The sequence below is a fragment of the Scomber scombrus genome, chromosome 10, assembly GCF_963691925.1.
Source record: "Scomber scombrus chromosome 10, fScoSco1.1, whole genome shotgun sequence".
Lineage (NCBI taxonomy): Eukaryota > Metazoa > Chordata > Actinopteri > Scombriformes > Scombridae > Scomber > Scomber scombrus.
In genome coordinates, this window is record NC_084979.1 from 26989465 (window position 1) to 27015400 (window position 25936).

The 25936-nt window shown below is 40.3% G+C and overlaps 2 protein-coding genes across 2 annotated transcripts in view; one reads left to right on the forward strand and one right to left on the reverse strand.

Annotated features, from left to right (window-relative positions):
* Positions 1–1908, forward strand: part of lima1a (LIM domain and actin binding 1a) — a 28030-nt gene extending 26122 nt beyond the window's left edge. Inside the window, exon 11 of the mRNA XM_062427970.1 lies at positions 23–1908. Within this exon, the coding sequence (XP_062283954.1) occupies positions 23–1124 (1102 nt within the window). The 3' untranslated portion in view covers positions 1125–1908. The remainder of the gene's footprint in view (positions 1–22) is intronic.
* Positions 1909–10100: 8192 nt separating this feature from the next.
* spryd3 (SPRY domain containing 3) overlaps positions 10101–25936 on the reverse strand; it is a 62735-nt gene continuing 46899 nt past the window's right edge. The window contains exons 8-11 of the mRNA XM_062427664.1: positions 21204–21261; positions 13976–14095; positions 13366–13511; positions 10101–10685 (exon numbers count right to left, since the gene is read on the reverse strand). Of these exons, the coding sequence (XP_062283648.1) occupies positions 10551–10685; positions 13366–13511; positions 13976–14095; positions 21204–21261 (459 nt within the window). The 3' untranslated portion in view covers positions 10101–10550. The remainder of the gene's footprint in view (positions 10686–13365; positions 13512–13975; positions 14096–21203; positions 21262–25936) is intronic.

Genomic DNA, 25936 nt, shown 5'->3' on the forward strand with positions numbered 1-25936 from the left:
CTTTTCTTTTTCTCCTGATCAGTTTGGCAAACTACGCCTCTCTGCACAACAACGTCTACTGCAAGCCGCACTTCTGCCAGCTCTTCAAGGCGAAGGGAAACTACGACGAGGGCTTCGGCCACCGGCCCCACAAAGAGCTGTGGGAGGGCAAACTGGAGGCCGAGGACACTCCGCCGCAGTCCAACACTCCCACCAAGCCGAGCACCCAAAGCTCCACTCCGTCCTCAGACCTGGACAGCCCCAGTGTGGAGGACTCTCCGCTGGCTAAAGTCAACGTCCTGACCGCCACGATGGAGGCTCTGGGACAGGGATCGGCAGAGAAGGCCGACAGACCCGCTGAGACCCGCAGGCTGAAAATCTCCTGGCCGCCACGCACCGAACCGGAGGACGGAACCGGCCGCACCGAAGCCACCACCACCACCACCACAGACGGGGGCTCCGCCACTAAGCCAATCCGAGCCAAGTGGCCCCCAGAGGAGGATTCCCCCACCTCCCCTCCCGAGCAGGTCAGAGAGGTTTCCTCCCTGCGCCGCAGCTCCTCCCTGAAGGAGCGCAGCTTGCCCTTCACACTGGCGAACCAAACCAGCAGCACTCCTTCTCCTCCCGAGCCCAGAAAAGAGAGTCAACCTCCCGCTGCGGACGAGCGGCAGGCGAGCCCCGAACCCTCCAGCATGGAGCTGCAGCACGGCGACCAGTCGTCAGACAGCCAGACGCCCACCGAGGACAACTGCGTGGACGTACACACCAGCTCAGGAGAGGAGGAGCATGAGGAGCAGGAGGGGGAGATGAAGAGTGAAGACATGCCAGAACATCCCGTCAACAGAGAGGAGGAGCTTGAACAACCTGGACAGGAAGAAGAAGAAGAGGAGGAGGAGCAGATGGAGGAAGAAGAAGAGGACGGAGGTGTGCTGGAGGAAGAGATGCCACCTCTGAAACGCCAGGAGACGACAGAGACCGTCTCATCTCCTGAGGGGGAAGTGGAGCCCAGCCAGTCCTCGCAGGACGTTGGCTTCTGGGACAGCGAGGAGGTGGACGATAAGGAGCAGGAGGCGCTGACGGTGGAGGAGCTGATCAAACGAAACCGATACTACGAGGACGAAGAAGAGGAGGATGAGGATGTATAAACTGAATAATCTGCTCTTGACCAACACGATGAACAGCCACGAACACTTCTTCTTCTTCTTCTCCTTCTTTTTTTGTTTTTTTATAGATGTTTTCTTCTTCTCTTCCTAAAAGAGAGTCGCTGCAGTGTCTAGTGTGAACTCTACTGAGCTCTTGATTCGTGCCTCTTCCAACAGTTTGAAACATTTAAAGCCATTTCTGCAACATAGTTTTTACGAGACTGTTGGGAAAACGTGTCGCTTTGACAGTTTTCTTTTTTTTTAATAGAAAAAGTACAATATTTAAAACAATTCCCCGTGTAATGAATATTTTTTAGACGGAGATGTCCAAAGGTTATGACACATAGAATCTGTTTTATTTTTGTGTACATGACTTTTGTAATTTTGTATTTTCATTCGATGCCTCCTACAAAAAAAATTGTTACAAAACAAAACTGTTATGTAATAGTTGGATATATATGGATTCTTGCCACTAAATTTGCCTCTTTATGAAGTTTATAAGAGAGCACAGCACTTCCATCTGTCAACATTTCAAAGATTTGATAATAATAATAATAATGGGTTTAGTTAGTTTGACACACTTTCTGTAGAAAATACATCTGTCACTTTATTTTTCAGTCGCCATTCTGTATGTACGAGTTAAACTGGAAAAAAAAACCCACCCATTCATGTTCCTTTTTATTTCCGTTTTGTTACAGTGATCTGAATAATGTTGTACTGTTGTTTTTAAAACCAGGGGACCAAATATCTTTAGATTGCTACTGTTTAAATAAATTGTTATATACAATCTTGGCTGGTCTGAGTAAATTTTAAATGTTTCCAACATGGAGACAACATGTTCAAGTCCTGCTTAGTCTTGTTTGTTTTATAGGCAGAAAGCATCTTTTAAAGAGCCGTGCTGATCAGTGCGGCTGTATTTTACTGTAAACTGCGTGTTTGCTAATTAACGCTAAACGCAGAGTGAGGCTGAGGCTGATGGGAACGTCGTTAGTTTTTTGCAGAATTTGGTCAAAAATCAAAGTCCTGGACAAATTAAATTAACCTCACGCTGGCGTCGGAGGAAAAGGATTAAAGTGATTACTGCTCCTCTTGAGGAGGGGAACGTACCCGAGCCAGACTTCATGGAAACCCATCAAATAGTTGTTCAGTTAAAAGCCTGTAAACATTATTCAGTGGCTTCTCATCTTAAAAGGCTCCGTCCTGATTATGTTCGGTTAAGAAACCCACAACTGTCGACCTCATGGTGGCGTCAGAGGATCACCACAGTCGGGAAGAAGGGCTGCAACTATTTTCTATCATCAATCTGCCAAGTGTTTTTTTCTTGATTAAGTGTTTTGTTTATAAAGTTTCAGAAATTAGTTTAGAAAATGACTTTTTTAAAATTTTGTAGAGCTCAGAATCTGCAACAAGCAAATATTAAACAATTGCTTAAGAAATTACTATTATCAATTATTCAATTATCTGAACAGTTGCCCGTTATTTATCTGCTGATCGACGGTTTGTTGCATCTCTGTGAGATTCATCCTCTGAGCGCCATGAACGTCTGTTCAAACTCCTACAGCAAATCATCCAACAGGTGTCAGTTTTCAGTGGTTGAGTACTGCTTTCTAATAAGTCACTTTAAAGGCTTTATAAGTTAGATATATAGATAGTTAGACAGATGTAGATAGATTGCCTTTATTGTCACTATATGCATACAATACAATTATAATTGCTACTCTGTGGTGCAAACATAAAAACATAAAAACACAGGATATTGAATAAAACATGACATTAAATAAAATAAAACAGAATAGTGATTAAAAAAAAAACACAAAAGTGAATGTGTAGCAGCATGAGGATGGCATTGTCCTTATTTCTTTATTTAAAGTGATGTCCGGGTCTGTCAGAGGGCAACATGATGTAACCTCCTTTGTAATCATTAACATTTTCATAAGTAACTTTAATAGTAACTAGTTACATTTATTTTGTAATAGGTACATGTAACTCCTCAACACTGAACACTAAAACAGTTAATAACAATCATGAAGCTATTTGTTACACCATATAAACCTTCTTTAAAAGGTGATTATCAAATTTAGGCACAAAAACCTGACAGCTACTCGTCTGAAATGGTTTTATTCTCTTCAGCGATGCTAGCAGCCTGACTGTCGATCAGCTGGTTCGACACTTTAATCCAGACAGAAATATCTCAACTACTCTGAATGAACTGCTGTAACTTTGGTGCTCAGAGGATGAATCATACTGAACTTCTGACTCTCCATCTGGCGCCACCGTGAGGTTGATATTTGTGGTGCACAGTGGGAAAAAAAATCAGAAATTTAAAGTAGATATTGAAGCTGGTGATAAAATAGTGATTACGAATGTTTTCTTTTCCATAAGATCCAACAAATATTTATTAATGACTGATTTGGGACTAATTATGAGTCAGAATATGAACAGTATGTAAAGGGTTAATCGGCTAAAGTATTTAAAACCAAAGCTGTAGACTGTTTAAAAGTGATCAGTTTTAATAATTCAGACTTTACTGAACAGAATAACGATAAATGAAGCAATAAAACCACTTATAATATAATTATAATGTCAGATTTAAGTGTAATACCAGCAGTAATGTTGTCTTTTAAGTGTATTAAATGCTTTAAAACTGTCAACCACCGTCAGTATTATTGCTTCATATTGATTTAGTGTTTCAGAAAGCTTTATTTCCCCGTTATGAGGCTTCAGCCGTAGTTTGTGTTAAAAGGCGGGTTCACAATTTCTCAAGTCCGTCTTAAAGCAACAGTCAGTAATTCAATACAGTGTTATTTTAAAGCACAAATTAAAACAGAAAACAATATGAAGTTTTCTTTCTACTTTATCTTACACTATTTTCTTATCATCATACTTTTAGTTTTATTTTTTAATCAATTTTATTTGTCTTTTAATCTCTTTTTTAACCTAGTTTTAGTCCAGATTTTATTAAAGTACGTGTAAAGTGAATTCAGACATTTTCTTCTAAACACATTAAATACGTCATAAATGTATTTCTAAAAAAGGTGTAAAAATCATTTCAACCATATAGATTTGAATTGTGGAGCTAGGCTTCACAAACTGTGTTTCAAGATTTCTGTGTTCGGGATTTAATGGGCGGGTCTGAAAATCTCCGCTGGGTTACGTAACCCGGCGATTACGTAACCGGTGACCAATAGCACGGTTACACACCGGAGCATAAACCCGCCCCTGCTGCTGTAGCGGTATAAATACATTCAGCGCACACTACTACTACAGTTTGCCAGTTAGCTGAGTTAGCCCCGAGCTAGTCGCAGAGTTAGCCGCCGAGCTAGTCGCCGAGTTAGCCGCCGAGCTAGCCGCTGTTTCGGGGAGAGGTGGTGACTTTGATTGACAGGTGACACTTGGTAGGGGGCGGGGTCTCAGCGGACTCGGTGGCCACTCCCACAGCGTTTGGGAGCAGAGAAAGAGGCTGGTTTTTACACAACTTTATATTTGGTGATTTTTTTTAATCATTCAAATTTGGCAGGGTGGTTAACAACACACTTTTCTGTGGTATGTCAAATTCAGAACACATATTTATTCTTACTTTACACGGACTTTAAAGTTCATCTATTTCATTTCATTTTACTTTTCTTTTATCTTTTTTTTCCTCTAACTTTTAATAAACATTTTCTCTTATTCTCTCTTATCTTACTTATTTAATTATACCTAATTATTCAGTTTTTACTCGTTTTATTAAAATGTTCAAACAATTTTTATCACTTATTCTCTCTTGTGTGCATTGGTCTCAATTTTTGTCTCATCATTTTTAATCCTTATCTTTATGTTGTCACATGTTCTTGTCTTATTATCAGCTTGATAATCAACTAACTGTGAAGCACTTTAAACTACACTAGCCTGAATGAAAGCTGCTACATAAATAAAGTTTAACTGAAGTCATCGGGAACAAACTGATTGATAAGATACTGAAAAAGTGAAATAACAGAATAAACACACAAAGTACCTCTGAGGTTTGCAGGGATCAAAATTAATGAAACAATACACAACTTTCTTTTTTTTTTGTACATTACTGAAACATTTATTGAATCACACACATACTGAACAAGGCCATTATAGTGCAAGTCAACAAGGCAAAGAATTATTACAGGAGTCCTCGGTGAGTAAAGTTGGAGACGCTATAAAACTTTTTACCAGATTAACTCTAATTTGGTTGAAACCGTGAAACTTTTTTTTTTTTTTGTAAACTGAGATTCTGAGTAAACTTTTAAATAAGTGACTTTAATAACCCTGAACTTAGATGTGGCTCAAACGGCCGCATCGTTGTCTCATTCATATCTTTGCAATGTCTAGCATACGTCTTTACATATAACCTGATCTTTAAGTCTCTTTTTTTACATTTTTTTTTTTTTTTACATGAGTCCTCGAATCAAACACAACAGCTAACAACAAACATTCAACCTCCAGCAGATATGTGATTTATTAGTTAACCCTGTGTAGTAATTTTACATCATTTTATACTTCTTGCACTACTGAAGTGTGTGAATGACGCAGTTCATCTACATGCAAAAACAATACAGAAACCTGCTGTATGCACCTTGACAGGAAGGTACAGACCAACGTAGGTAACGCTTTACTTTATTATCATCATTTTAAAGTAATTTCCTGGAACATTTCTGAGTAATTTGCAGGTATTTAACTGTTAATTTGGTCATTTTGGTTAATTTTTTAGCACATTATACAGACAAGAAGGTGCAATTTGCTCATTTTGGTTAATTTGTAGCACATTTAACCGAGGATGAGGTGCAATTTTATACAAATTATGACCAAAAAAAAGTTTGTTTAGTTGGTAAACACTAACTCATTAGATTTGGGTTCATAAGTAGTTTGCAAAAAATCTTACTAAATAAATAATCCCAGTGTGTAGTTTTGTGTGTCAAATGATTCATTAGCTTAATAGGTTTATTTAATAATTTCCTTAAAGTAGCTGCTGTGTAACAGTTAATAAGGGTTTGGTCGTATACAGGAAATATAAAACCTAATATTGCTGATATTTAGTTTTGATGCACACAAAACTACACAAAGTAGTTTCTGTCATTTTTTACATATGAGCCCAGATATAATGATTTAAACCAACTGAACCCTTTCTTCAATTTTTCTTATTTGTACAAAATTACACCTCCGTCACTGTAAAATGTCCTAAAAAATGAAACAAAATCACTATATTGCTCCTCTGTCTCTATAAAATGTGCTAAAAATGAACCAAAGTCACCAAATTTCACCTCCTTCTATGTAAAATATCCTAAAAATTAACATAAATCACTAAAAATTGCACCATCTTCTCTATATAAGGTACTAAAAAAGAAACCCTTAACTATTTCACCTGCTAATGACTCAGAAAACTTACAGTAAATTAGGTTAAAATGACAGAACTTGTAAACTCAAGCGTTACCAGGATGCACGTTACAGTTACAGGGCTGCTGATGGACAAATACTGATGTGACGTCCAGATGTTGAACAAACATCCCAGACGATGCAGATTAAACTGATTTGATTAAGATGTGGGTTAACTAATTTAGCAGATAGAGTATAATCATGTTGATATAATTCCCTTTAATCAAAAAAAATGTATCATTGATCAGAATCATTTGTGTGGAAACCAGCTTCCACAGAAACACACGACAAACTCCACAGTTTCTCTCATTCAGATACACGGATTGGTTTCACTCAGCATAATGAAGCGAGGATCTGTCTCTGGGTTAGCGGCTGCAGCACTGAGCCCCATACTGAGCGATCAATGGATAATCAATATCATGACGTCGGTTATCAATGTGCTCAGGTAACTCCGGGTTTTCTCATCCAGCTTCGAAAAAGTTAAATTTTTATAGACTGTCACATTCAGCATCAATTCTTCTGACTATAAAAGAAAAATATCAGTTAGATGATCAACAGAAAATTAACATTCAACTATCCTGATTATTGATTTATAATAATCAATAAAACGTATAAAACATTCCAGTTTCTCAGTTGTGACATTTTTCAAATGTTTTGATATTTTTCAGACCAAACAGTTAATTGAGAAAATTATAAGCAGATCTGTAAATACCTAAAATATAAGCTATGATGATCAATACATTTTAAAATCTATTTTAACTACTATAAACTCTTTGTATTTTTTGTCCATGACAGGATCCTGTAGGAATAACGTCTATATTTTTTCAGTGATCTGATTGGTCAGGACAGGTTTAGACCTTCAAATCAGCTCAGGTTACCATGGTGATTTACCTTAATTAAAGTGAGCCAGCTTTGTAAAACTGTACCAGAAAACCTGAGTTATAAAGGACACGTTTACTATTTTTCATCTCTGACTTAAAACAAATATTCAGGTGAACAAATGAACCTTAAAACAGTTTTTTATTGCTGTAATCATTCCTCCTGTTTGTACTCAACACTAAATTTAATGTAAGTGACCGGGGACAAAATCCGCAATCTGTGCAAAAATGTATTCAAACGTTTTTTTCTTTAGCTAATACGAAGCTTCAGCCGTCCAAATGAGTCAAATCAAGTAGAAACCTTTCAAAATTAATATCTTTTTAGCGACGAATGCCCTCTTTTTGTTATAATTCTTCCACCACTAACTAACATGATGGTTGAGAGAAATCGTCCTTGGAGACTGTTTGAAAAAGTGGAGGCACTTTCAAAAAATACTTGGCAGGTGATTGAATCCATCTGTCTTTAACTGTCTATGTTATCGTGGGAGGCAGCTGGATTTGCAACGCAGAAGAATTAATCGAAATTTTATCAAAATCGCAATCGAAAATCATATATATAGAATATATAGATATATAGATATATACACACTTTACACAGATATGTTATGGAGGCTGTGATATTTTACAGTTTAACTATAAACTTTAATGTTTAAAATAGCGTCAGTGGTGGGAAGTTCATTATTATCCAGTAAATTCCTGTAAATAATAAAACACAAAAATAAACATATGTACGTATATATTAAACTTGAATTAAGATCAAATATACATAAAATGCTGCCTATATAACTTAAAAAAATTAAATTAGTGGTGCATATCGGACAAAATATACACCAATACCAATATATGTAATAGGCCAATATCAGTCTAGCTCTACCTATAACATCGTAAATAATTTCGCAATTAAATTTTTTTTCCCGAAATCGTTCAACCCTGGTTCAGACTCTGGAGCAACTCGGATCCTGATTAGATAGATTCTAGCCAGATGTCGTGATATTGCGAATCCAGCTGCCTCGCATGATAACTCCATCGCAGCTCAACCCGGGAAACAAAAGGAAAGAATTTCAGAAAAAAACTGTGGAAAATATTCACTTTCTCTGACTAGCTAACTTTTTATACACTGATGCTCAAAACGAGGACTCACCTACATTATAAATACATTAGATTTCTATCTTTTAATGATCAGTATAAACAGGATTGATGATTACAGCAAAGCAAAATATCTTCCAATGTTCATTTTTGACACCTGAAAAATGTGCGTACCTGTCCTTTAAACCTAAAGCTAACCGGCTAACCTGCTCATCTCGCTTCATGATACAGACTCATGTGCAGACTCACCACACACGTCATTAAAGTGCCGGTGTAAAACACAAACACTCAAAAATAAAACCAGCCAACAAACATTATTGTCTTCATCTTAAAAAGAAAAAAAAAAAGAAAAAAGAAAAATCCAGCAGTTAATTCTACATCACATCACAGGCAGGAAGTTACCTTCTGACTATAAAAGCAAGTCATTAATTCGAGCTGATTTTTTTTCATTCACTTGCTTCAAAACAAAAAAAGAAATCTAATTTTATACTTAAAAAGGCGGGAAAAGAAAATGCAGATAGGAACTACTCCTTCATATTGAGGGTAAACATGCACAATGAGTAAAACCTCTACATTATGGAGAGTAAAACGTTACAATACAGTATAACACGATACGGTGCGATGCAAGAGCCCTGCAACTCCTTCTGTGTGAGGTTTATAAAGTTATATAATTTAATTGATTTAACTTTATGGTTATTTTCATTTTTTTATGGCTGGTGTTGGTGTAGCATTGCATCGGACTGCGTTATATATTGGGAGGCGTTTCTGTTATTTTGTCCACTTGCTGTAAGCATTTCTTCTCTACGCGTCTCTTCCTCTCGCAGCCTCCCTCATGGTCTCAAAGTGCCGAGTACAAAACAGAAAACAAAAAAAAACAAAGGATACATTCCCTGAACTTTTTTGACGTAGACTAGAAATTTAAATGTGTATTCACCAGATTTCCTCGTAGAAAATATACCTGACATGTTTTCATTTAGTAATCTGGCTCCAACACGAAAAACTACAAAACAAAATCTATTCTTCTTCCCACTCTTCCAGGAAAACGTGAGATCTGATGCTGCTCGAGGGGATGGGAGGGGGAGAAAAAGAAAAAACAACATCTTCTGTTTGGTTGCGATTACCAAACTTGCAAAAAAAATAAATCCTCTACAATCATCACTAATGTGTTTCTGAAAAATGTGTCGAAATAAAATCCACTGTTCGCTTCCAGCCGGCTCCGGGAGAGCAGACTGAGGAGGGGCGGCAGCAGCAGCAAGTCCCTGATCGCTCACAGGAGGGCAGCCTCTCCCAGAGAGAGAGAGACAGAGGACAAGGAGAGGGAGAGGGAGAGGGAGGGAGGTCGAGGGAGAGAGACAGAGGGAAAGAGAGGGAAAGAGAGAGGGAGAGAGAAAGAGAGAGAGAGAGAGGGTCTATTCCCTGAAACATAAACTGCCAACGAGCTCTGACTCGGCACAACTGTTGGCCTCGCTCTGCTTTGCTTGGGGTCGTGACAAATGAAATAAACTAAGTGTGCCAGACCTCATGAGAGGGATTTAACAGCTCAGTGTTTCAGAGACACACTGCATGCATTACACAGCTGAGAAAAAGAAAAACAATATATATATATATATATATATATATATATATATATATATATATATATGAGGAGGTTGGATGATAGCTGTACAGATTGCATAGAATTAAACAGTTAAACGTCTCCGAGGAGTTTCTATGTATTTCTTTAGCTTCGAAGGTTCAGCTGTTCTGCGCCTGCACCTTGCACGCTGTAACCTCGCTCTGCTACCTCGCAACCAGAGGACGACAATCTGGTTGCGTGTTGCTGCGACGATGGTGAACATGTACAAAGTCTTATAAATTAAAAACAAAGCCGGGGCAGTGTTGAGGAAGGTGACAGCGACGTGCATTATGGGGATCGCAGCTGAACTGAACTTGGCGTGTGTGTGTATGAGTGTAGTTCTGGCAAGTGGGGGGCTGTTATAGCAGCATGCTAGGCTACCGTGGGGTGAGCTCTACAGTGCAGCCAGCTGTTTTGCAGGGCGTCACAAGTCCAGGTCCAGGTCCAGGTCCAGGTCCAGCTCTCGGCTCATCCGCTGAGGGGATGCAAATCCACCTTGACCTTCTCCCCGCTGCTTAGCATCCCAACGGTAGGGTAGAGGCCCCCTGGAGGTACCGCCATCTCCCTGCGGCCCATTAGCTTCCCGTTCCTGGTGAAGAACACCTGCAGCACCACAGGGGGGCGACAGTGAGTTAAAGCAGTAGATAAATGATGATAAATCCTCTTGACGGGGCTGTGGAACAATTTGCTGTTAAAGAAAATCCCTCTTATAATCACTGATACTAATAAAAACCTCATTTGAGAGCACTCGGTGTGCCAGTTGTAAACAGGAATTAAGTGCCGTTAGGAAATATCATTAAACAAATAGTTGACAGTGTAATGTCTGTCTTCGTGAAGGGGGGGGAGGGAAAAAAAAAGTCAATGTTTACAGTACATGTCTCTGCTAAATCAGCGAGTGATCAAACATTATCTAGCTGCTCTCAAAAGAACACCAACAAGCTTTTCAAAGCTAATACCGAGGGCTTCTTTCCAAGTCGGAGAGCAAATACCTACACACTAAAACAACAAGTGAAGTACTGTGGAGTGTATGTCTTCGATAAATCAAGCTGAGTCACAGATCAAACATTTACTGTACCACCCACTCTAAAAAGAAAAGGCTTAACCGCTATTCAATTACAGATGAAGGGTGAGTGAAACTGCAACAGGCTTCGTTAGTTTGAACAACATCGGCAGCGTGGCGGTACAGTGTGTGCCGGCGCTCTCTGTGGTACAACCTTGTTACACAAGTATGCACACACACACACACACACACACACACACACACACACACACACACACACAGACACACACGGGCGTGCATGCATGCATGAGTACCCCACCCTCGACACCAAGCACACACGTGCAGCCGTGCCCACAGAGACCTCTGTAATGTCAAGGAGCAGTGCATTGAGGGTAATGTGTCCTGCTGAATAAATATTAACAAATCCCCGGATTACGGCTCGGGCTGATTCCATTCTCACCCACTCAGGTTTCAGCACCACATGCACTCCCCTCCTCAAAATCTACCCCCAACGGAAAACCACGGTAATTAAAAACAATAACTAACAAACAACAGAGTCGGAGCGATTGGATGATTTGAATCTGAAGGGTGACTCTCAGGATGTGGATTATATGAAGGTGTGGTGAAACAGGGGATGTGAGCACGGATTGTAGTATAAAGGTCACGGAGCGACGATGACCTCCCCCAGGAGCCCAGTTACACCAGAATAGGAAAATAATGACTGTGATGCAAGCTGCAAGCTGAGGTTTTCTGTCCTAGAGAGTAAAATAAATAAATAAACGTTGTACTGCTGCTGTGAAGACAAAGATTTGCCAAAGAAAACCCCAAAAACCACTTTTAAAATACAAGAAACTGACCAGCAATGTTCTACTTTGGATATTTGGGCTGTTAACACTGATAATGGGAACATAGGGATGGCTGAGAGGTTAATATTAAACTGTGAAGGCTCTTACTTTCTTTACAGTATAGACAATACCACTATGTATATGTACACGGCTGACTCAGAGGATCATATCAGGCATATTTTAAACGATCTGTACTCATCCTTTCATTACTCTGCTCTGTTTCGTACACCTCAGCCTGCCGGTGCTTCTCATTCTTCTTTCATCTGACATTAGCGGCGGCAGGTCGTATCAGCTGTTTCTTATTTACGTTTATGCGATTGGTTTGATGACATACCAAAATTAAACTTGGCTGTTGTCTGGTTAACTTAGTTTTCTTTTGTTTGTAGTTCCCATAACTATGACCGAGTGATCCATTTTCTTTAAAGTCGATCACATCAGGTCAGTTTTTAGGAGTTGCATTCTCCATTCGTGTCATATTAATGATTTAAGCTGATTCATTTAATATTTTGAATCACATCGTTCAGTTTTTGCATTAAAAAGGTAGAGTCAGTGATTCTGCTAGCTGTCCATGTCCGAGCTACACAACATTATTCCAGCCAATCCGGAGGAAGCATTCGACCTGATGCACAGGACAAGTGGAAGTCGTCAGAGCAGCTGTCTGAGTGAGGACATGACGGTCTGTCATCAATTTATATATAAAATGTTTTCTTTTATATACATACGTATCCACACTGAATCTGAAACAGTCTCACACAGACTCACTGAGTGTTTCTACAGTCTGTGAGTCTGTTTCTGTCACGTTTAGTGAGCGTAATCTGAGCAGGCAGCTGTTTAAATTAAAGCCTGACCGATACTGGGCTTTTGGGGCCAATACCGATACTGCGGAGTAAAACATGTATCGGCCAATAATCTTATATACACAGAATATTTACATATACACACATTTCTTTCATAAACACTTGTGACAAGTAATGTAGGCGTGATATTTTACAGTTTAACAATAAACACTGAACTGAACCAGTAAGCTTCAATGGGAATTTAATAATTATATAAACTTGAATGGAGAAAAAGGATCAGAAAATGCTGCCGTACATAAAATCAGTGCATATCAGATCCTGTGTACACTATTAAAATAGCAATTATAGCTTGTTTGAGTGTATATTCATGAGGGGTATAATGTCATATTTTGGAGGGGCGTAGAGTCTTTATTTAGTTTTTTTTGAGGACATTAGTTGAGGCACATTGCCTTCATTCAATAAAAGTTTGCTCGGGTGCCAAAAAAGTCCGACAGACGCCTTCAACTGCCTCCGTTTGTCACGCAAGGGACCACATTTCCTGTCTGAACCACAAAATGCTGATTACTGTATAACATGTCCAGTTTACATGTGTGCATATCAATGTTTAATACAGCTTTGTCGTGTTCATGAGTGTTCCTCACCATGACCTTCCTGCCTTCTTCTCCTTGCTCTTCCTCGTCCCCATCCTCCTCTTCCTCCTCCTCCTGTTCATTGTTGAAGTACACGACATTCTGCACGCTCGCCTGACCCGAACGGACCTCCAGCCGATCCCAGTCGTCCATTTCACCTGAGGACGACAAAACAGTGTGTTTGAAGAAAGGCGTCACTCGAAGGTAAAACACCAGGCCAGGTAACACCGAACAGAGATGTTAAGTTTAATCTGTGCCGTCTCGTGTGCGTGTGTCTGAATTTGAATAATTAGGATGATTTCAATTCAAAAGTACTTCATGGTTGTTATCAAAGGTTTCATGACGTGATGCAGATGCACTGAAACCACCTGAGAGCAGGAAATCCTTAATTTGTCTCTCATGTAAAAGGGGTTTTCCATGCAGGGGGATGGACGTTGATTCACATCCAGTTTCTCTCTCCCACACGCCATACACAATGGACTCTATTAAGACCCAATGTTGCCGAAACCGCCTTATGCTAAAACCACGATAAGTAGGTTTAAGAGCGAAACCTCCCACGGGGCACGCCAACCAGTTAAATGAGTGATGGTGTAATTGTACCACCTGAACCCTCTGCCCGCACCTTCTCCGTCCAGGATGTAGTCTCGTGGGAACATGATGCCGCAGCCCATGATGTCACCTTTGAAGCAGCGAGGACCAAACGCGTCTCCGACCCCGCTGCCGTGAAAGATCTTGCCGTCATCTGTCGGAGAAGAAGAGCAAGGAGGAAACTTTTAATTGTGTCGTTCATTAGAGTCGTCTGTTTATGTGCGAAGTCATGTTTTTATACTTGATGTGGCCTACTTTATCATGTGTTTACTACAACCTGAAATATGTGTGTGTATAGAGCGAACATCAGGACATCCACACATTCCAGATGTTATGTAAAGGCAAAGCAGTACTAGTAAAAACACCTATCTTCCAAGAAAGAAAAAAAACACATCAACATCCAAAGGAAATCATCAAAACAACACATACTACAGTTGCGAGAGACAACAATGGGAAAAAAAAAAAAAAAAAGAGCAAAAGAAAAACATTGCAGAGGTAGCCTGCAGACGAGCTCTCCTCAAGCGGAGCGGCGTGGCTGCTGCTGGTAAATATTTATGGAGTTGTCATGGGACCCGTCCCCGGCTCAGGATACTGTTTAAACAATCTCTATCTGAGCACCGGGAGGGAGACGGAGACACTGTATCATTACGGCTCCCATGCGGGCCCTTGTCACAACACCACACACTAGGCAAACAGTGAAGCCACGCCGGCACAGGCAGCAGCGTGGCTAAAAATAGCGGAGCAAGGGCTTTGGAGAGTGACAAGGGCTGGCACTGGAGGTGAGCTGGGATGTGGAAGTCTAGGTTTTTGGGGCCTAAAAGGATAGAGGCCAGTCTGACTGGGGAACGGTGGGAGAACGCTGGCGGAGCGTCAAGAGCTGGAAGGATGTTCGCTAAACCAGCTGGAGGAATTTTCATATTCTTGCGAGTTCCAGTTCAATGGGATGTTCAGATTATATTTATTTAAAAAATTCAGCAACTTCAACTACCTAGACAACTTTAAACACTTTATGACAAAATTCATGGCATAAGCCTTTAATTATCCTTTAATTACACTATTGTTGCTCTCACTTTTACTCAAGACGTGTCTGTAAACACACAAACTGTGATTGCAGAAGGGTTTTTTGTGCAGTACAGGTCTGTATTTACTATTGTTTGATTCTTGAGTGTCCTGTGTATTAAATAATGAGATTAGGGCTGTTACGATTAGTCTATTGTTTGTTTAACTCCTTCATTAACCAAAAATACTGTACTTATTGTTACCAGCTTTTGCAAAATGTAAGTGCTGTTACATATAACTGCAAACTGAATATCTTTGTGTTTTGGACTGTGATGATATATCCACTATTTCTAGATCTTGACACTTGGAAGTAAAAAAAAAGCTGCCTAAATAGTGCAAATAATAATTAGTTGTAGCTCTAAATGAAATAATGTGCATGTAACACTGATGTCCACATACTGTATCCACGAATAAAACTAACAAACAAACACAAGTTCAGATTCAAACCAACATGAAACACAAACTGTGGATCTTACATAAAACACGTGTTATGCATAAAAACTGAAACATGACACAGAATAAAAACACAAAAAGTTAAAGTAACCTGTTTCCATAGTGTTCCTAAAATAGCCTTTAAGCTACAGTAGAATTCATTCGCCTGGCAGCTGTAAAAGCTACTTTTTGAGCAAACAACCGGTTCTTACTCAAGTTACTTTTCTCAGGCGTGCTTTGGTGCTGAAAAGGCTGGAAATCAATATTCAGGAAGCAAGCTCAATTTGAAGCAAGGTTGTGGCGGAAAATGTTAAAATTTGTGTTGGAGGGTTGGAGAGTCTAAAATTAGCAGAGACGTGTTGACCAGACTTTGGCTTTGAAGCAATGAGGGAGTCAAGATCACAGACTGAGGCTGGTTTTGGTGAGGCTGGCAATGTTTGCTAATGTGACCGCCACCAAGTTTCAGGTCTAAGGTCGATTATTGGACTAACAACAAGGTGAAAACCGGAGCTGCGTTCAGGGTTTGGAATGGAGCCCACAGGAGGAGAGGGCAGGCTCTGTGGCTCCTGAGCAGCTCTGGGAACCTGGCGGAGGACTCAGACCAGCTGGGAACAGGAAAACAGGATTTCTCGTAACATGAGAGTTTGTCTGTTAAGGCCATTCATGGTCAGTCATGGTTGCCGCACCCGTGTTGCCGTGAGGTCCCATGTGATGTAAATTTCATCATCTGCCAATGTCCACGAAGGTTTGCATTGATCTCTGTGGACGTCCATGTGCATCCCAAAAATTGACTCTATTCCCCATCTGTGGTCCAATTCTTCTTTAACTTTTTAGTACTAATTCTTGTTGTTCAGCCAGAGACAACAAACAAAGCAGCTCTTCATGTTACTGTCGTGAGGTTACCATCATGTTTGGTGTGCATGCACAGAGGCAGCTGTTGGTGAGGCTGGCAGTGTTTGCTAATGTGACCTCCACCAGGTCTTAGGTCTAAGGTTGATTATTGAAGGAACAACAAGGTGAAACTGGAGCTGCGTTCAGGCTTTGGAGTGGAGCCCACAGGAGGAGAGGGCAGGCTCCGTGGCTCCTGAGCAGCTCTGGGAACCTGGCGGAGGACTGAGACCAGCTGGGAACAGGAAAACAGGATTTCTCGTAACATGAGAATTTGTCTGGAAAAGACTGGGCTTCCCTGCCCAAAGAAAAATAACTTCACAGACTCTTAAACATGAAAATTAAAATATATTTATATTTATATTATTCCAGGAGCAGAAACACTCAAACGTGAGTTTGCACGTTATTAAGAATCTAAAATAGACTCAACTTCCAGCTGCTCTGTGACTCACTAAGTGTTGAGCTATTGATTATTATATAATATATTAAAATATACAGTATTTTCTTTTAAGAGCTGTATGTACTAGTCAATTAATTGGTTAGTTGATCAACAGAAAATTAATAGTCAACAATAAGATAAACATAATTTTCATCCAAAATGGGCAGTTCCAGCTTCTTCACTGAGAAGAGTTGCTGCTTTGGGTTTTGACTGTTTTCAACTTGTGTTTTGGGAGGTTGACACACTTTTTATTCTGATATTTTATTAGTCAAATGGTTAATGACTTTGTTGACTAATCATGAAAATAAATGGCAGATGAATCAATAATGAAAATAATCAATAAGTGTCAATGTGAATTCCCCTAGTTGGTGACATCCATAATATCAACATACGTGGTTTGGTTACATGATTGTTTCAGATGGTGTTTAATGTGTTTATTAGACTCTCTTTGTGTTGAGGCTGTTCATGGTCAGTCATGGGTGCTGCACCCGTTTGGCAGCGAGGGTCCGTGTGGTGTACATTTTTCGTCATCTGCCAATGTCCACGAGGGTTTGCATCGACCTTTGTGGACGTCCGTGTGAATCCCAAAAATTGACTTTATTCCCCATCCTTGTTTTTTTTGTTGTTATTTAAAGAAGCTCCTCTTTTCATTGTCATGTAGTCACCATCTTGTTTCTAGCGTGAATGTGTGGAGCTTATTTGCTTGCACATATCCATGATTGTAGTGTGTATGGAAGCCTGTCCGCTGTCCTGTGTGAGCCCGCAGCTGTCCAAATGATAAGGACGAGTACGAACAAAGCTTTAGTGTTACACTTAGTGTTAAACAATCATCCAAATCCATTCTTGTCCTATTAGGTAAGACAGTGATATTATCCACCTACACCACATGTTTCTATTGAATAATTGTTTTTGCTGAACATGAGCTGGAATCAGATTAGGCCCCACCACAGAAGTTAGACTGCGTCCTATTATCTCAGGTTAGCGTGGTGGTGAAGGATGGATGGTGGCGATGGCGGTAGGGCACAACTCTTCAACATGCGGGTGTTGAGTCATAGCACGTGTGAGTCACTGATGGGGGGTTTGGAGGGGGTGACAGGGTTAATGAGGCTTACTGAGGAGCACTCACTGGTTGGATGGCTGGTTGCCTCTGATAGGGCCCACAGGGGCCCACGGACCATTAACTTGCGGAGCCAACCTAAGCCAACGCACAGGATGGAGGTCCACGTTGGGCCAGTTCCCAACACAAACACTCATTGTAACACCAGCGCAGGCCAAGGAGCTCTCGTACTATACAAGCTATACAAAGGAGCGGGGGTACGGTTGGCAGACATTTGTGTATATAACTGGAATATATCTGGAATAAAATAACAACCTTATAAGTCAATAATACACATCACACACGAGCCAGGTGAACACTGGTCACGTGCCCAATACAACACACCATAAATCAGGATGGCATGAATAGAAATCAGCTGTACATTTAAAGAGTCAATAAGAAAATGTTGGAGAAATGTTGCACTGAATCATTTTGTGATTTATGCATTTGCCTCTAGGCTGCATAATATAAAACTACTGCACAGCCACAGTTTTCTTTAATGCTAAATATAAAGATAAAAATATCACTAACACTCACAGTGCACTAAAGAACAGCATGGGGTGCGATAAAAATATAACAATGAGTTTCAGTCTATACGAAGCCGAGAGCTGCCAAGAATATCCTGGCAGACATTTAGCCTTTTAGATACTGAGGTCAAATACAAAAACTAACCATAAAAGTTAATAACAGAGGTACCACGTGTCACAGAAACAGCTCTTCACAGCATTCTTGGCTCGCACCGAACAGGAAAACCAATGTAACACAGCTAAAGTCATTCCTTCTTTAAGCAATTTCTGCTGTGGTTATATTACCTAGTGTATATAATACTGTGTATACATTAAGTTTCTGTCAACCTGCCAAAGAGCGTCTGCGTGCAATTCTTGAGGTTTTCCGGAGCTGTCCCGTGAAAATCTCGAATGCATCGAGGAACGAGGGGGAGATACGAAGAAGAGGCCCCGGCTATTGATTTTAAGTAGTTGGATCAGAGCCCGCACCTTAACCCAAGCATGGGAAGGCAAACCTCATACGCACAGCGTGGAAAACCACATACATCATTTTAGTCTCTAACAAATAAGATGAATGGGAGCTGTGCTGGGGCGTGCACATTTCTGTGGTGTCCAGCGCAATGCAGCCAAACCAGGCAGACCGCAGCGCTAGACCTCTGGGACTGGCACGGTGAGCCTCTGAATGACTGGCCTCGTCTGTCACTCAGCGATGAGGTATCATCCGCAGACCCCGGCACGACGCACAGCATCAACTGTTATTATTATGAATGTATCCTAAGTATAAATGGAATCTGCGAAGGGATACGGGGGATTTAAGACTATAAACATCAACTTGAAACATGAATGGAATGTGCGGAGTGAACAAGAAAATGTGTTTTGATAGCTGATTTGGAGGTCAACTGGAAGAAAGAATATAAACCTTCCTCTAAAAATAAAATCATTCACATTTCCTGCCGGGAAAAAAAAAGTAGACTGTGAATGTGACATTTTAGTGGCGTGTGAGTCATTCAGAGTACGAGCAGCTGAAATTCCCTGTGAGGAAGATTAACAATAGGATGCTTCAGACCAAAATAACGCCGATAAGCCAGCTAGCTCCTAACTGCTTTGGTCAGATAAGGACTAACAAGATCTTGACTGTGACAGTGGATTGGTAGATAAAGAGCTGGCGACCTACTGTAGCTGTAATAACAACCACCTACCTATTCTCCTATCATGGTAGCAGCGTTTGATAGCTAATCTCTTGGCACTGATAGCGCAGCGGTGCTGAGGCCTGGAATGGGAGCTGTGGGGGTTTTTGTGCAGGATGCCTGTGCAGATAAATGTTCACGAGCCTGTCGTCACGAACACCGAGATGTAACGTACGTTTGTGTGTGTGTGTGTGGAAGTAAAAGACGACAACAGATAACTTAGAGAAAACTAGTTTCTTGTGTCTTGTTTTTTGTGGTCCATCACTTGAGAGGCATTTACATGATCGAACTCCCACAGAGAAAGAGAGAGGGAGAGAGAGTGGGAGATGGAGATATGCTTCTTCGCCTCATTCTGATGCTGTCACCATCTGTTTTATCTGCCTGCTGCCCTTTTATCTTCCCCGCAATCCTCCTTGATCTCTGTTTGCGCTAGGCACCTCAACATCCAGCTGAGACGGTGCCCTGTGATGTTTTGTGTCTAAAGGTAGCAGATAGATGCTTCTGAGGAAGTATCTCCAGTTTATTTATTTCATTCAAACAAAGGGAATTCCACATGCACAAACCTTTTATACTGAGAAATGCTGCACTGCAGACTGATAGCGGAAGAAAAACAGAGAAAGCAGAGATTTCCATGAGCACCGGCTTCCGTCCAAACAGACGATTACTCAATTAAGTTCAGCCGGTTACTTCGTTATATTAATATTTTGGATTCTGATAAAAAACAGTTTTGATTAACATGATTCGCTACATTTACGAGCTCTAGCCTCCACTTCAAAACAACGCGAGGACGATGATACAGTGCCAATCTGTCTGTATCAGTCCATCCTTCACATGCGCGATATGAATGTGTGTGGTCCCTCAGCTGAGAGGTTGTAACCTGCCGAGTAGAGAGCTCAGAGTCATTTTCGGTGTTTGACGATGCGAGCAAAATAATGTACGAGAAAACACATGAAAGCATTAACTGCACAGCCAAGGGAAGTGTCAAAAGTCCACTGAAAGCACTCCATTTTTTCAATATACACCACAAAGATGTTGGAATCAGATCAAGGAACGAATTAATAAATTATCTTTATATATAGTGCACTTTTACCAGCAGAGCCGTCTCTAAGATGCATTGCAAACACACACTCTAACAGGCCAGTGTCATATGAGGAAAATGTAAAACGCTGTACCTCAGTCTCACACTACACGTCATTTTACAGTTTAAATGTCCTAGAACACTTTTGTATTTTTTTTCCATTGACCAGTTATGCAAACTAATGTCAGATGCCCTAAAATGTTTTAACTTTTTAACTTCCTGCAGTCATGTATATGATGATAAGTATACGTATGTTTTTCCACATCATCCATTTTTATGTTTGTTTATCCTGTGATTGAGTCATTTTCTCCTTTTTTGTGTGTAATAAAGTGAATATTCATTCTTAAATCAAACCTGCTTACTGCCAATAGGCGTGGAGTACAGAAGAAAAGGGAGAAGAAATATGCAATAATTAAGGGTCAGTGTATATGATGGAATAGTGGCATTAAAATGTGCCAGGAGAAACCAAATTTAAGCTTTTACGGGACACATTTTTTCCTCCTAGCTGGCTCTTTTTCCCACTGGCTGGCTACTCTGTGTCCTTGTGTAAATCCCTGGAAAAATGGAGAAATCTCACCTGCATGGTAGGCCACTGATCCTCGGCTCCATCCCGGGTGTCTGTTCCTGGGGTAATCCTGCACAAACACAAAGTTACACACGTCACAAATACACATTTTCACAGTTTCTGATCTTTAATCTTTGTACTGTGGAGAATTTGCCAAGAGTCTGTAGGTTTTTGTTTCAACCAGAATTACACAAGGTAACTTCATGAATATCTAGAACAAACAAAATCAAAATCATATCAAGGTTTTTACACTGTATTGCAAGAATGACTTCTGTCCCAACCTGAAATACTGCAAAGCTCTATTCTCAACAAGAAAGCCAATAAGCATATTTCTCAATATACAAAACTTTCCATTTAACCTAAAAACACAACACATATACAAAAGGCTTCACTTTGTGCTCCGGAGTTGGATGTCTATCTCCATCTTGGTGTATCTTTATTTATAGAGCGACTCTAGACAAACGTCCCTCATATCTTTGCAAACGTATTTCAATCATACTCTTCAATCACAAGACACTTATCTGCTGTCGGTTCCTGGCATACAGACAGAAGTGAGAAAGAAAACTTTCATGTTTTCCGTTCCAGCCACTTGAAATTGTTTGCAGGAGGAGGTTAAAGTAAAAAACAAATTGAATTCAAGGATATAAGGAAACTTGACATCGAGTCCAGGCCTCACTTGAAGAAGAGGAAGCTTAACCTCAATGTAATTTCTCCTGGTTCAGTAACTACTCCATCTTTTTTTAAAAACCCCAAAACAGTCACCTCTCAACGTGCATTCAAACCAAAATTAGCCAGTTGCGTTGCTATGAGTGTGTTTTGCTTTAGGTACGGGTGAGAATGAAACGTGATCCAGGAAGCCCAGTTTGAATAACATCCATAAATTTTAAGACTCATCAGACACCAAAAACACTGCACAGTAGTTTCTACTGTAATACTCAGAAACAGGATTTTACAACTCTGGAAAGTTTTGTCTAACGTTTGTCTTGATTTCAAAATACTACTGTTGGTTTATAAAGCCCTGAATGGTTTGGGGCCAAAGCACATTTGTGATCTGCTGCTCCGATATAAAGCATCCAGACCTCGGAGATGGTCTGGAACAGGTCTGCTTTCTGTCCCCGGAGTCAAAACTAAACATGGAGACGTAGCGTTCAGTTTTTATGCTCCACATATCTGGAATAAACTCCCAGAAAACTGCAGGTCTGCTGCAACTCTCAGATCTTTTAAATCAAGGCTGAAGGCTCGTCTATTTTCCGCTGCCTTTTATTAAATCAAACTTGAAGGCTTTTGATTTATTTCTTGCACTGCACTGTAACTTTCATTCTCATATTTTATCCGTCTTATTCTGTTTTAGCTTGTTTTCTATTCTCCTAACTCTTTAATAGCTAGTTTAACTGTACTTTTATAATATGTTTCTTTTGCACTTTGTCTTAATGCTTGTAATGTTTTTTTTATGTAAAGCACTTGGAATTGCCTAGCTGAAATGTGCTATATAAATAAACTTGCCTTGCCTTGCCTCACCTTGCATCACGGCAGTTGCGAGGTAAACAGTAGAAATACTTAGTTTACATTGCAAAGTTATCTACCAGGAATGTGCGCTTGCATGTAAGTGGCCAAAACAAGCGCTTTGCCGGATGATGTCATGGGTTGCGGAAAAAGTTGAGTCAGAACCTTTTTTTTTTAAATCTTTTTTTTTTGTTGCCGGAGACCACTCCATCAACACCCCCGATGCACCGACGGACCGAACCCAATTCAAATGAATGAAAAGCTGCGTTTTATTCATGTAGAGCTTAAAATGTCGTTAGAAAAAAGAAAGCCAGGCGACCTTTGAAGTTTTTTAATGAATCGGGTTGCTATATTCCTTTTACCCGTGTTAACATATTAATGAGAGTGGATTCCTTTCCGTCAGCCGCTCTGTTTTGGATGTCTGTCAGTGTCTGCTACTTCTCTCAATGCTCAGGATGTGTTTTTCTCTCTCTCTCTCTCTCTCTCTCTCTCGTTCTCTCTCTCTCTCTCTCCGTCTGTCTGCATATATAGTATGTATGTCTTTCTCCAGCTTTCACCATGCCAATAGAAATAACTAGTGGGCCAACTTTCGGATAAGATCAGAGTATGACTCAGAGGTAATTATCAGAGATTTTAATCCGTCTTCTAGACTGTACCTCCATTACTGTAGAAACACACTAGTGAACAAGAGAGGATGGAAGAGGAGGAGGAGGAAGGTAATGAAATAGTGCTCCTCTTTTATCTCACTGTAGGCTACATCTTCTAAATGCTTTCTCTCTCAGGTAAACTCTCCCGACTGCATTTCATTTCCGTTGGTATTAACAGGCTAAAGAAGAAAAAAGAAAAAACCTTTCATTGTGTCTCGAGTTGAAGTACAGAAACGAAACATTTTAACCAGGATGACGTCCAAAAAAGCGAAAGGTCAGCCTTTAAGCGAGTCTCCAAAAAGGGAAATGTGCTTTTATCCAAACAAAAGGAAAGCCACAGGTGACAGATGCAGGGACTGGAGAGGCACTACATTACTCATAAACTAAATAAAGCTGATTAAATTATTACTATTAGCACCTGTGTAGGGAAGAGAAATGAGTAATGAGGAAAAGGGACGCTGCAGACAGACAAGAGTGCAGCATTTGAGGCCAGGACATCAGGGAAACATCAACGATCCTGTCTGACAACCCCATTGGGGCTTGAGGAACAGGAAATGGAGATGGATGGGGGGAAAAGCGAGAAAAGGGAGACGGACAGAGTGAGACACCAGCAGAGGAAGACAGAGAGACATGGAGGAATGCAGCTACTGCTCCAAGCCTGAAACCCCTTGATCCGCCAAGTCTGCTCCTCTTCCCCCTCGTCTCAACCACAAGCCCGAGGATTCCTCTGGCTGACTGGCATGTGGGCTGCATCTCCACCAGGAGAGGAACGTCTGGGTGTTTGCTCCCCTGATTGATGACCCACAGTCACTAATCTGAACGGTGATTTGGAGGAACACACTGAAATAAGACAACATTAGGAATGGCTAAACAAATAACGGGTGGATTTATAGTGCTTTAATGTAACCCGCAGACTTGCGTCTGATAAATGGATCAAAGTCTTAAATGCCTGTTTTCATTGCAGTCTTCTTAGTAATTGTCGTGTCCATCATTTCCAATTCAGAAACATCTACTCAGTGAGCTCCATTAAATGAATATGGTATGTTGTGAGGAAAAACTGAAGCAGCACTCCGTTCTCTATACTGATGACACAACGTTACAGTACAGTACATCACTGTGATACTAATTACGGTAATGAAAAGCTGGATTTTTAGTCATTCTAGCTGCCTGGCTCTGGGGTTGAGAAAGTCCGTCTGTTTGCCAATCGACTGAAATATTTCAACAACTACTGGATGGATTTGAATGAAATTTGGTACATTACTGTGCAAATGTTTTAGGCACTAAAACTTAAGTGAAGATGCTTTCAAAATAGTAAAATAGTAAACAAAAGAAACTTAAATAAATCTGTATTTGTTGTGAGCAGCTTTGCCTTTAAAGCAGCAGCAGTTCTCCTCGGTGCACCTGCACACAGTTTTTAAAAAGGTACTTGGCACTTGGGTCGGTTGTTCCTTCATCTTGGAGAAGTTGCCACAGTTTCTTCTTCTGTGGATTTAGGCGTCTCAGTCTGGGATTACACGAAGAGACTGATTTGACGATGTGGAGGCCGTATACTGTCTGCTGCAGGACTCGTTGTTCTTGTTGTCTGGTTGAAGATAGTTCTTTATGACTTTGGCTGTATTTTTTGGGGTCATCGTCATGCCGCAGAATAAATTTGGGAACGATCATATGCCTCTGTGATGGTATTGTGTAATGGATAGGAATCTAAATATCTAAAATGCCTAAAATCTTTGCAGAGTAACCTTTTAAACTCTGGTTTTCATGTCGCACCATAAACTTTATAAAATTTGGGGAAGTTTACACTAGCGAACCCCATTAATGTTACCCAAGATAGCGTTGTGTTTGCCAAACCCATCTGTTAGTCCTCATCCTAGAAGCTTTTTTTCCTTTTGTTTTAGAACATTAAACATCTAGAGCAAGTATGTGAGCTAAGCGGCCAAAAAGGGGTTGCGAAATAACAGTCTGATCTTCTATTTTTCATGATCATACTTCCAATACTAGCTCTACACTTCAATAGAGCGATGCTTCTTTACTTCAATGTCTTCTACATGGATCATTAGATCGTGATGCTGACTAGCATACTAAACTAGTACATACTAAAGACCAGATTTCCGTCTAAATCTAAACCGTGGAAAGCATTTCAAGCAATTCATGGAGCTTAGTTTGCTAGTTAGCTACAGCTGATAAAAATCTGCCACGCTGGTTGTAATTTCAACCAGTGAAACTGTCACCTGATAAACGTGATAAGGCAACTTTTGCTTACCTGTGTGAAATCAATGATCCTTTACTCATAAAATTACACTGAATTTCGCATGGTAAATTTGTCACCATTTCCGTTAGTGATTGTGTATGTGCCATGCGGGAAATCTCAACAGCCGTAGCAACAGTAATTAAGGGGGTGAGTGTTTAGTGAGTTGGTAACAAACACACTTCTGTCCTCAAATGAATTCGACATACTGCAGCTGCTACAGTATACTTGAAAATTAGGTACTGTACTTGTAAAACAGTGCGTTCTTCCAAAAGGTTTATAATTATTGTGGTTTTACATTTTTTAAGAGTGCAAAAATAAGATTTTCAGTGTAAATATAATGTTTTTGT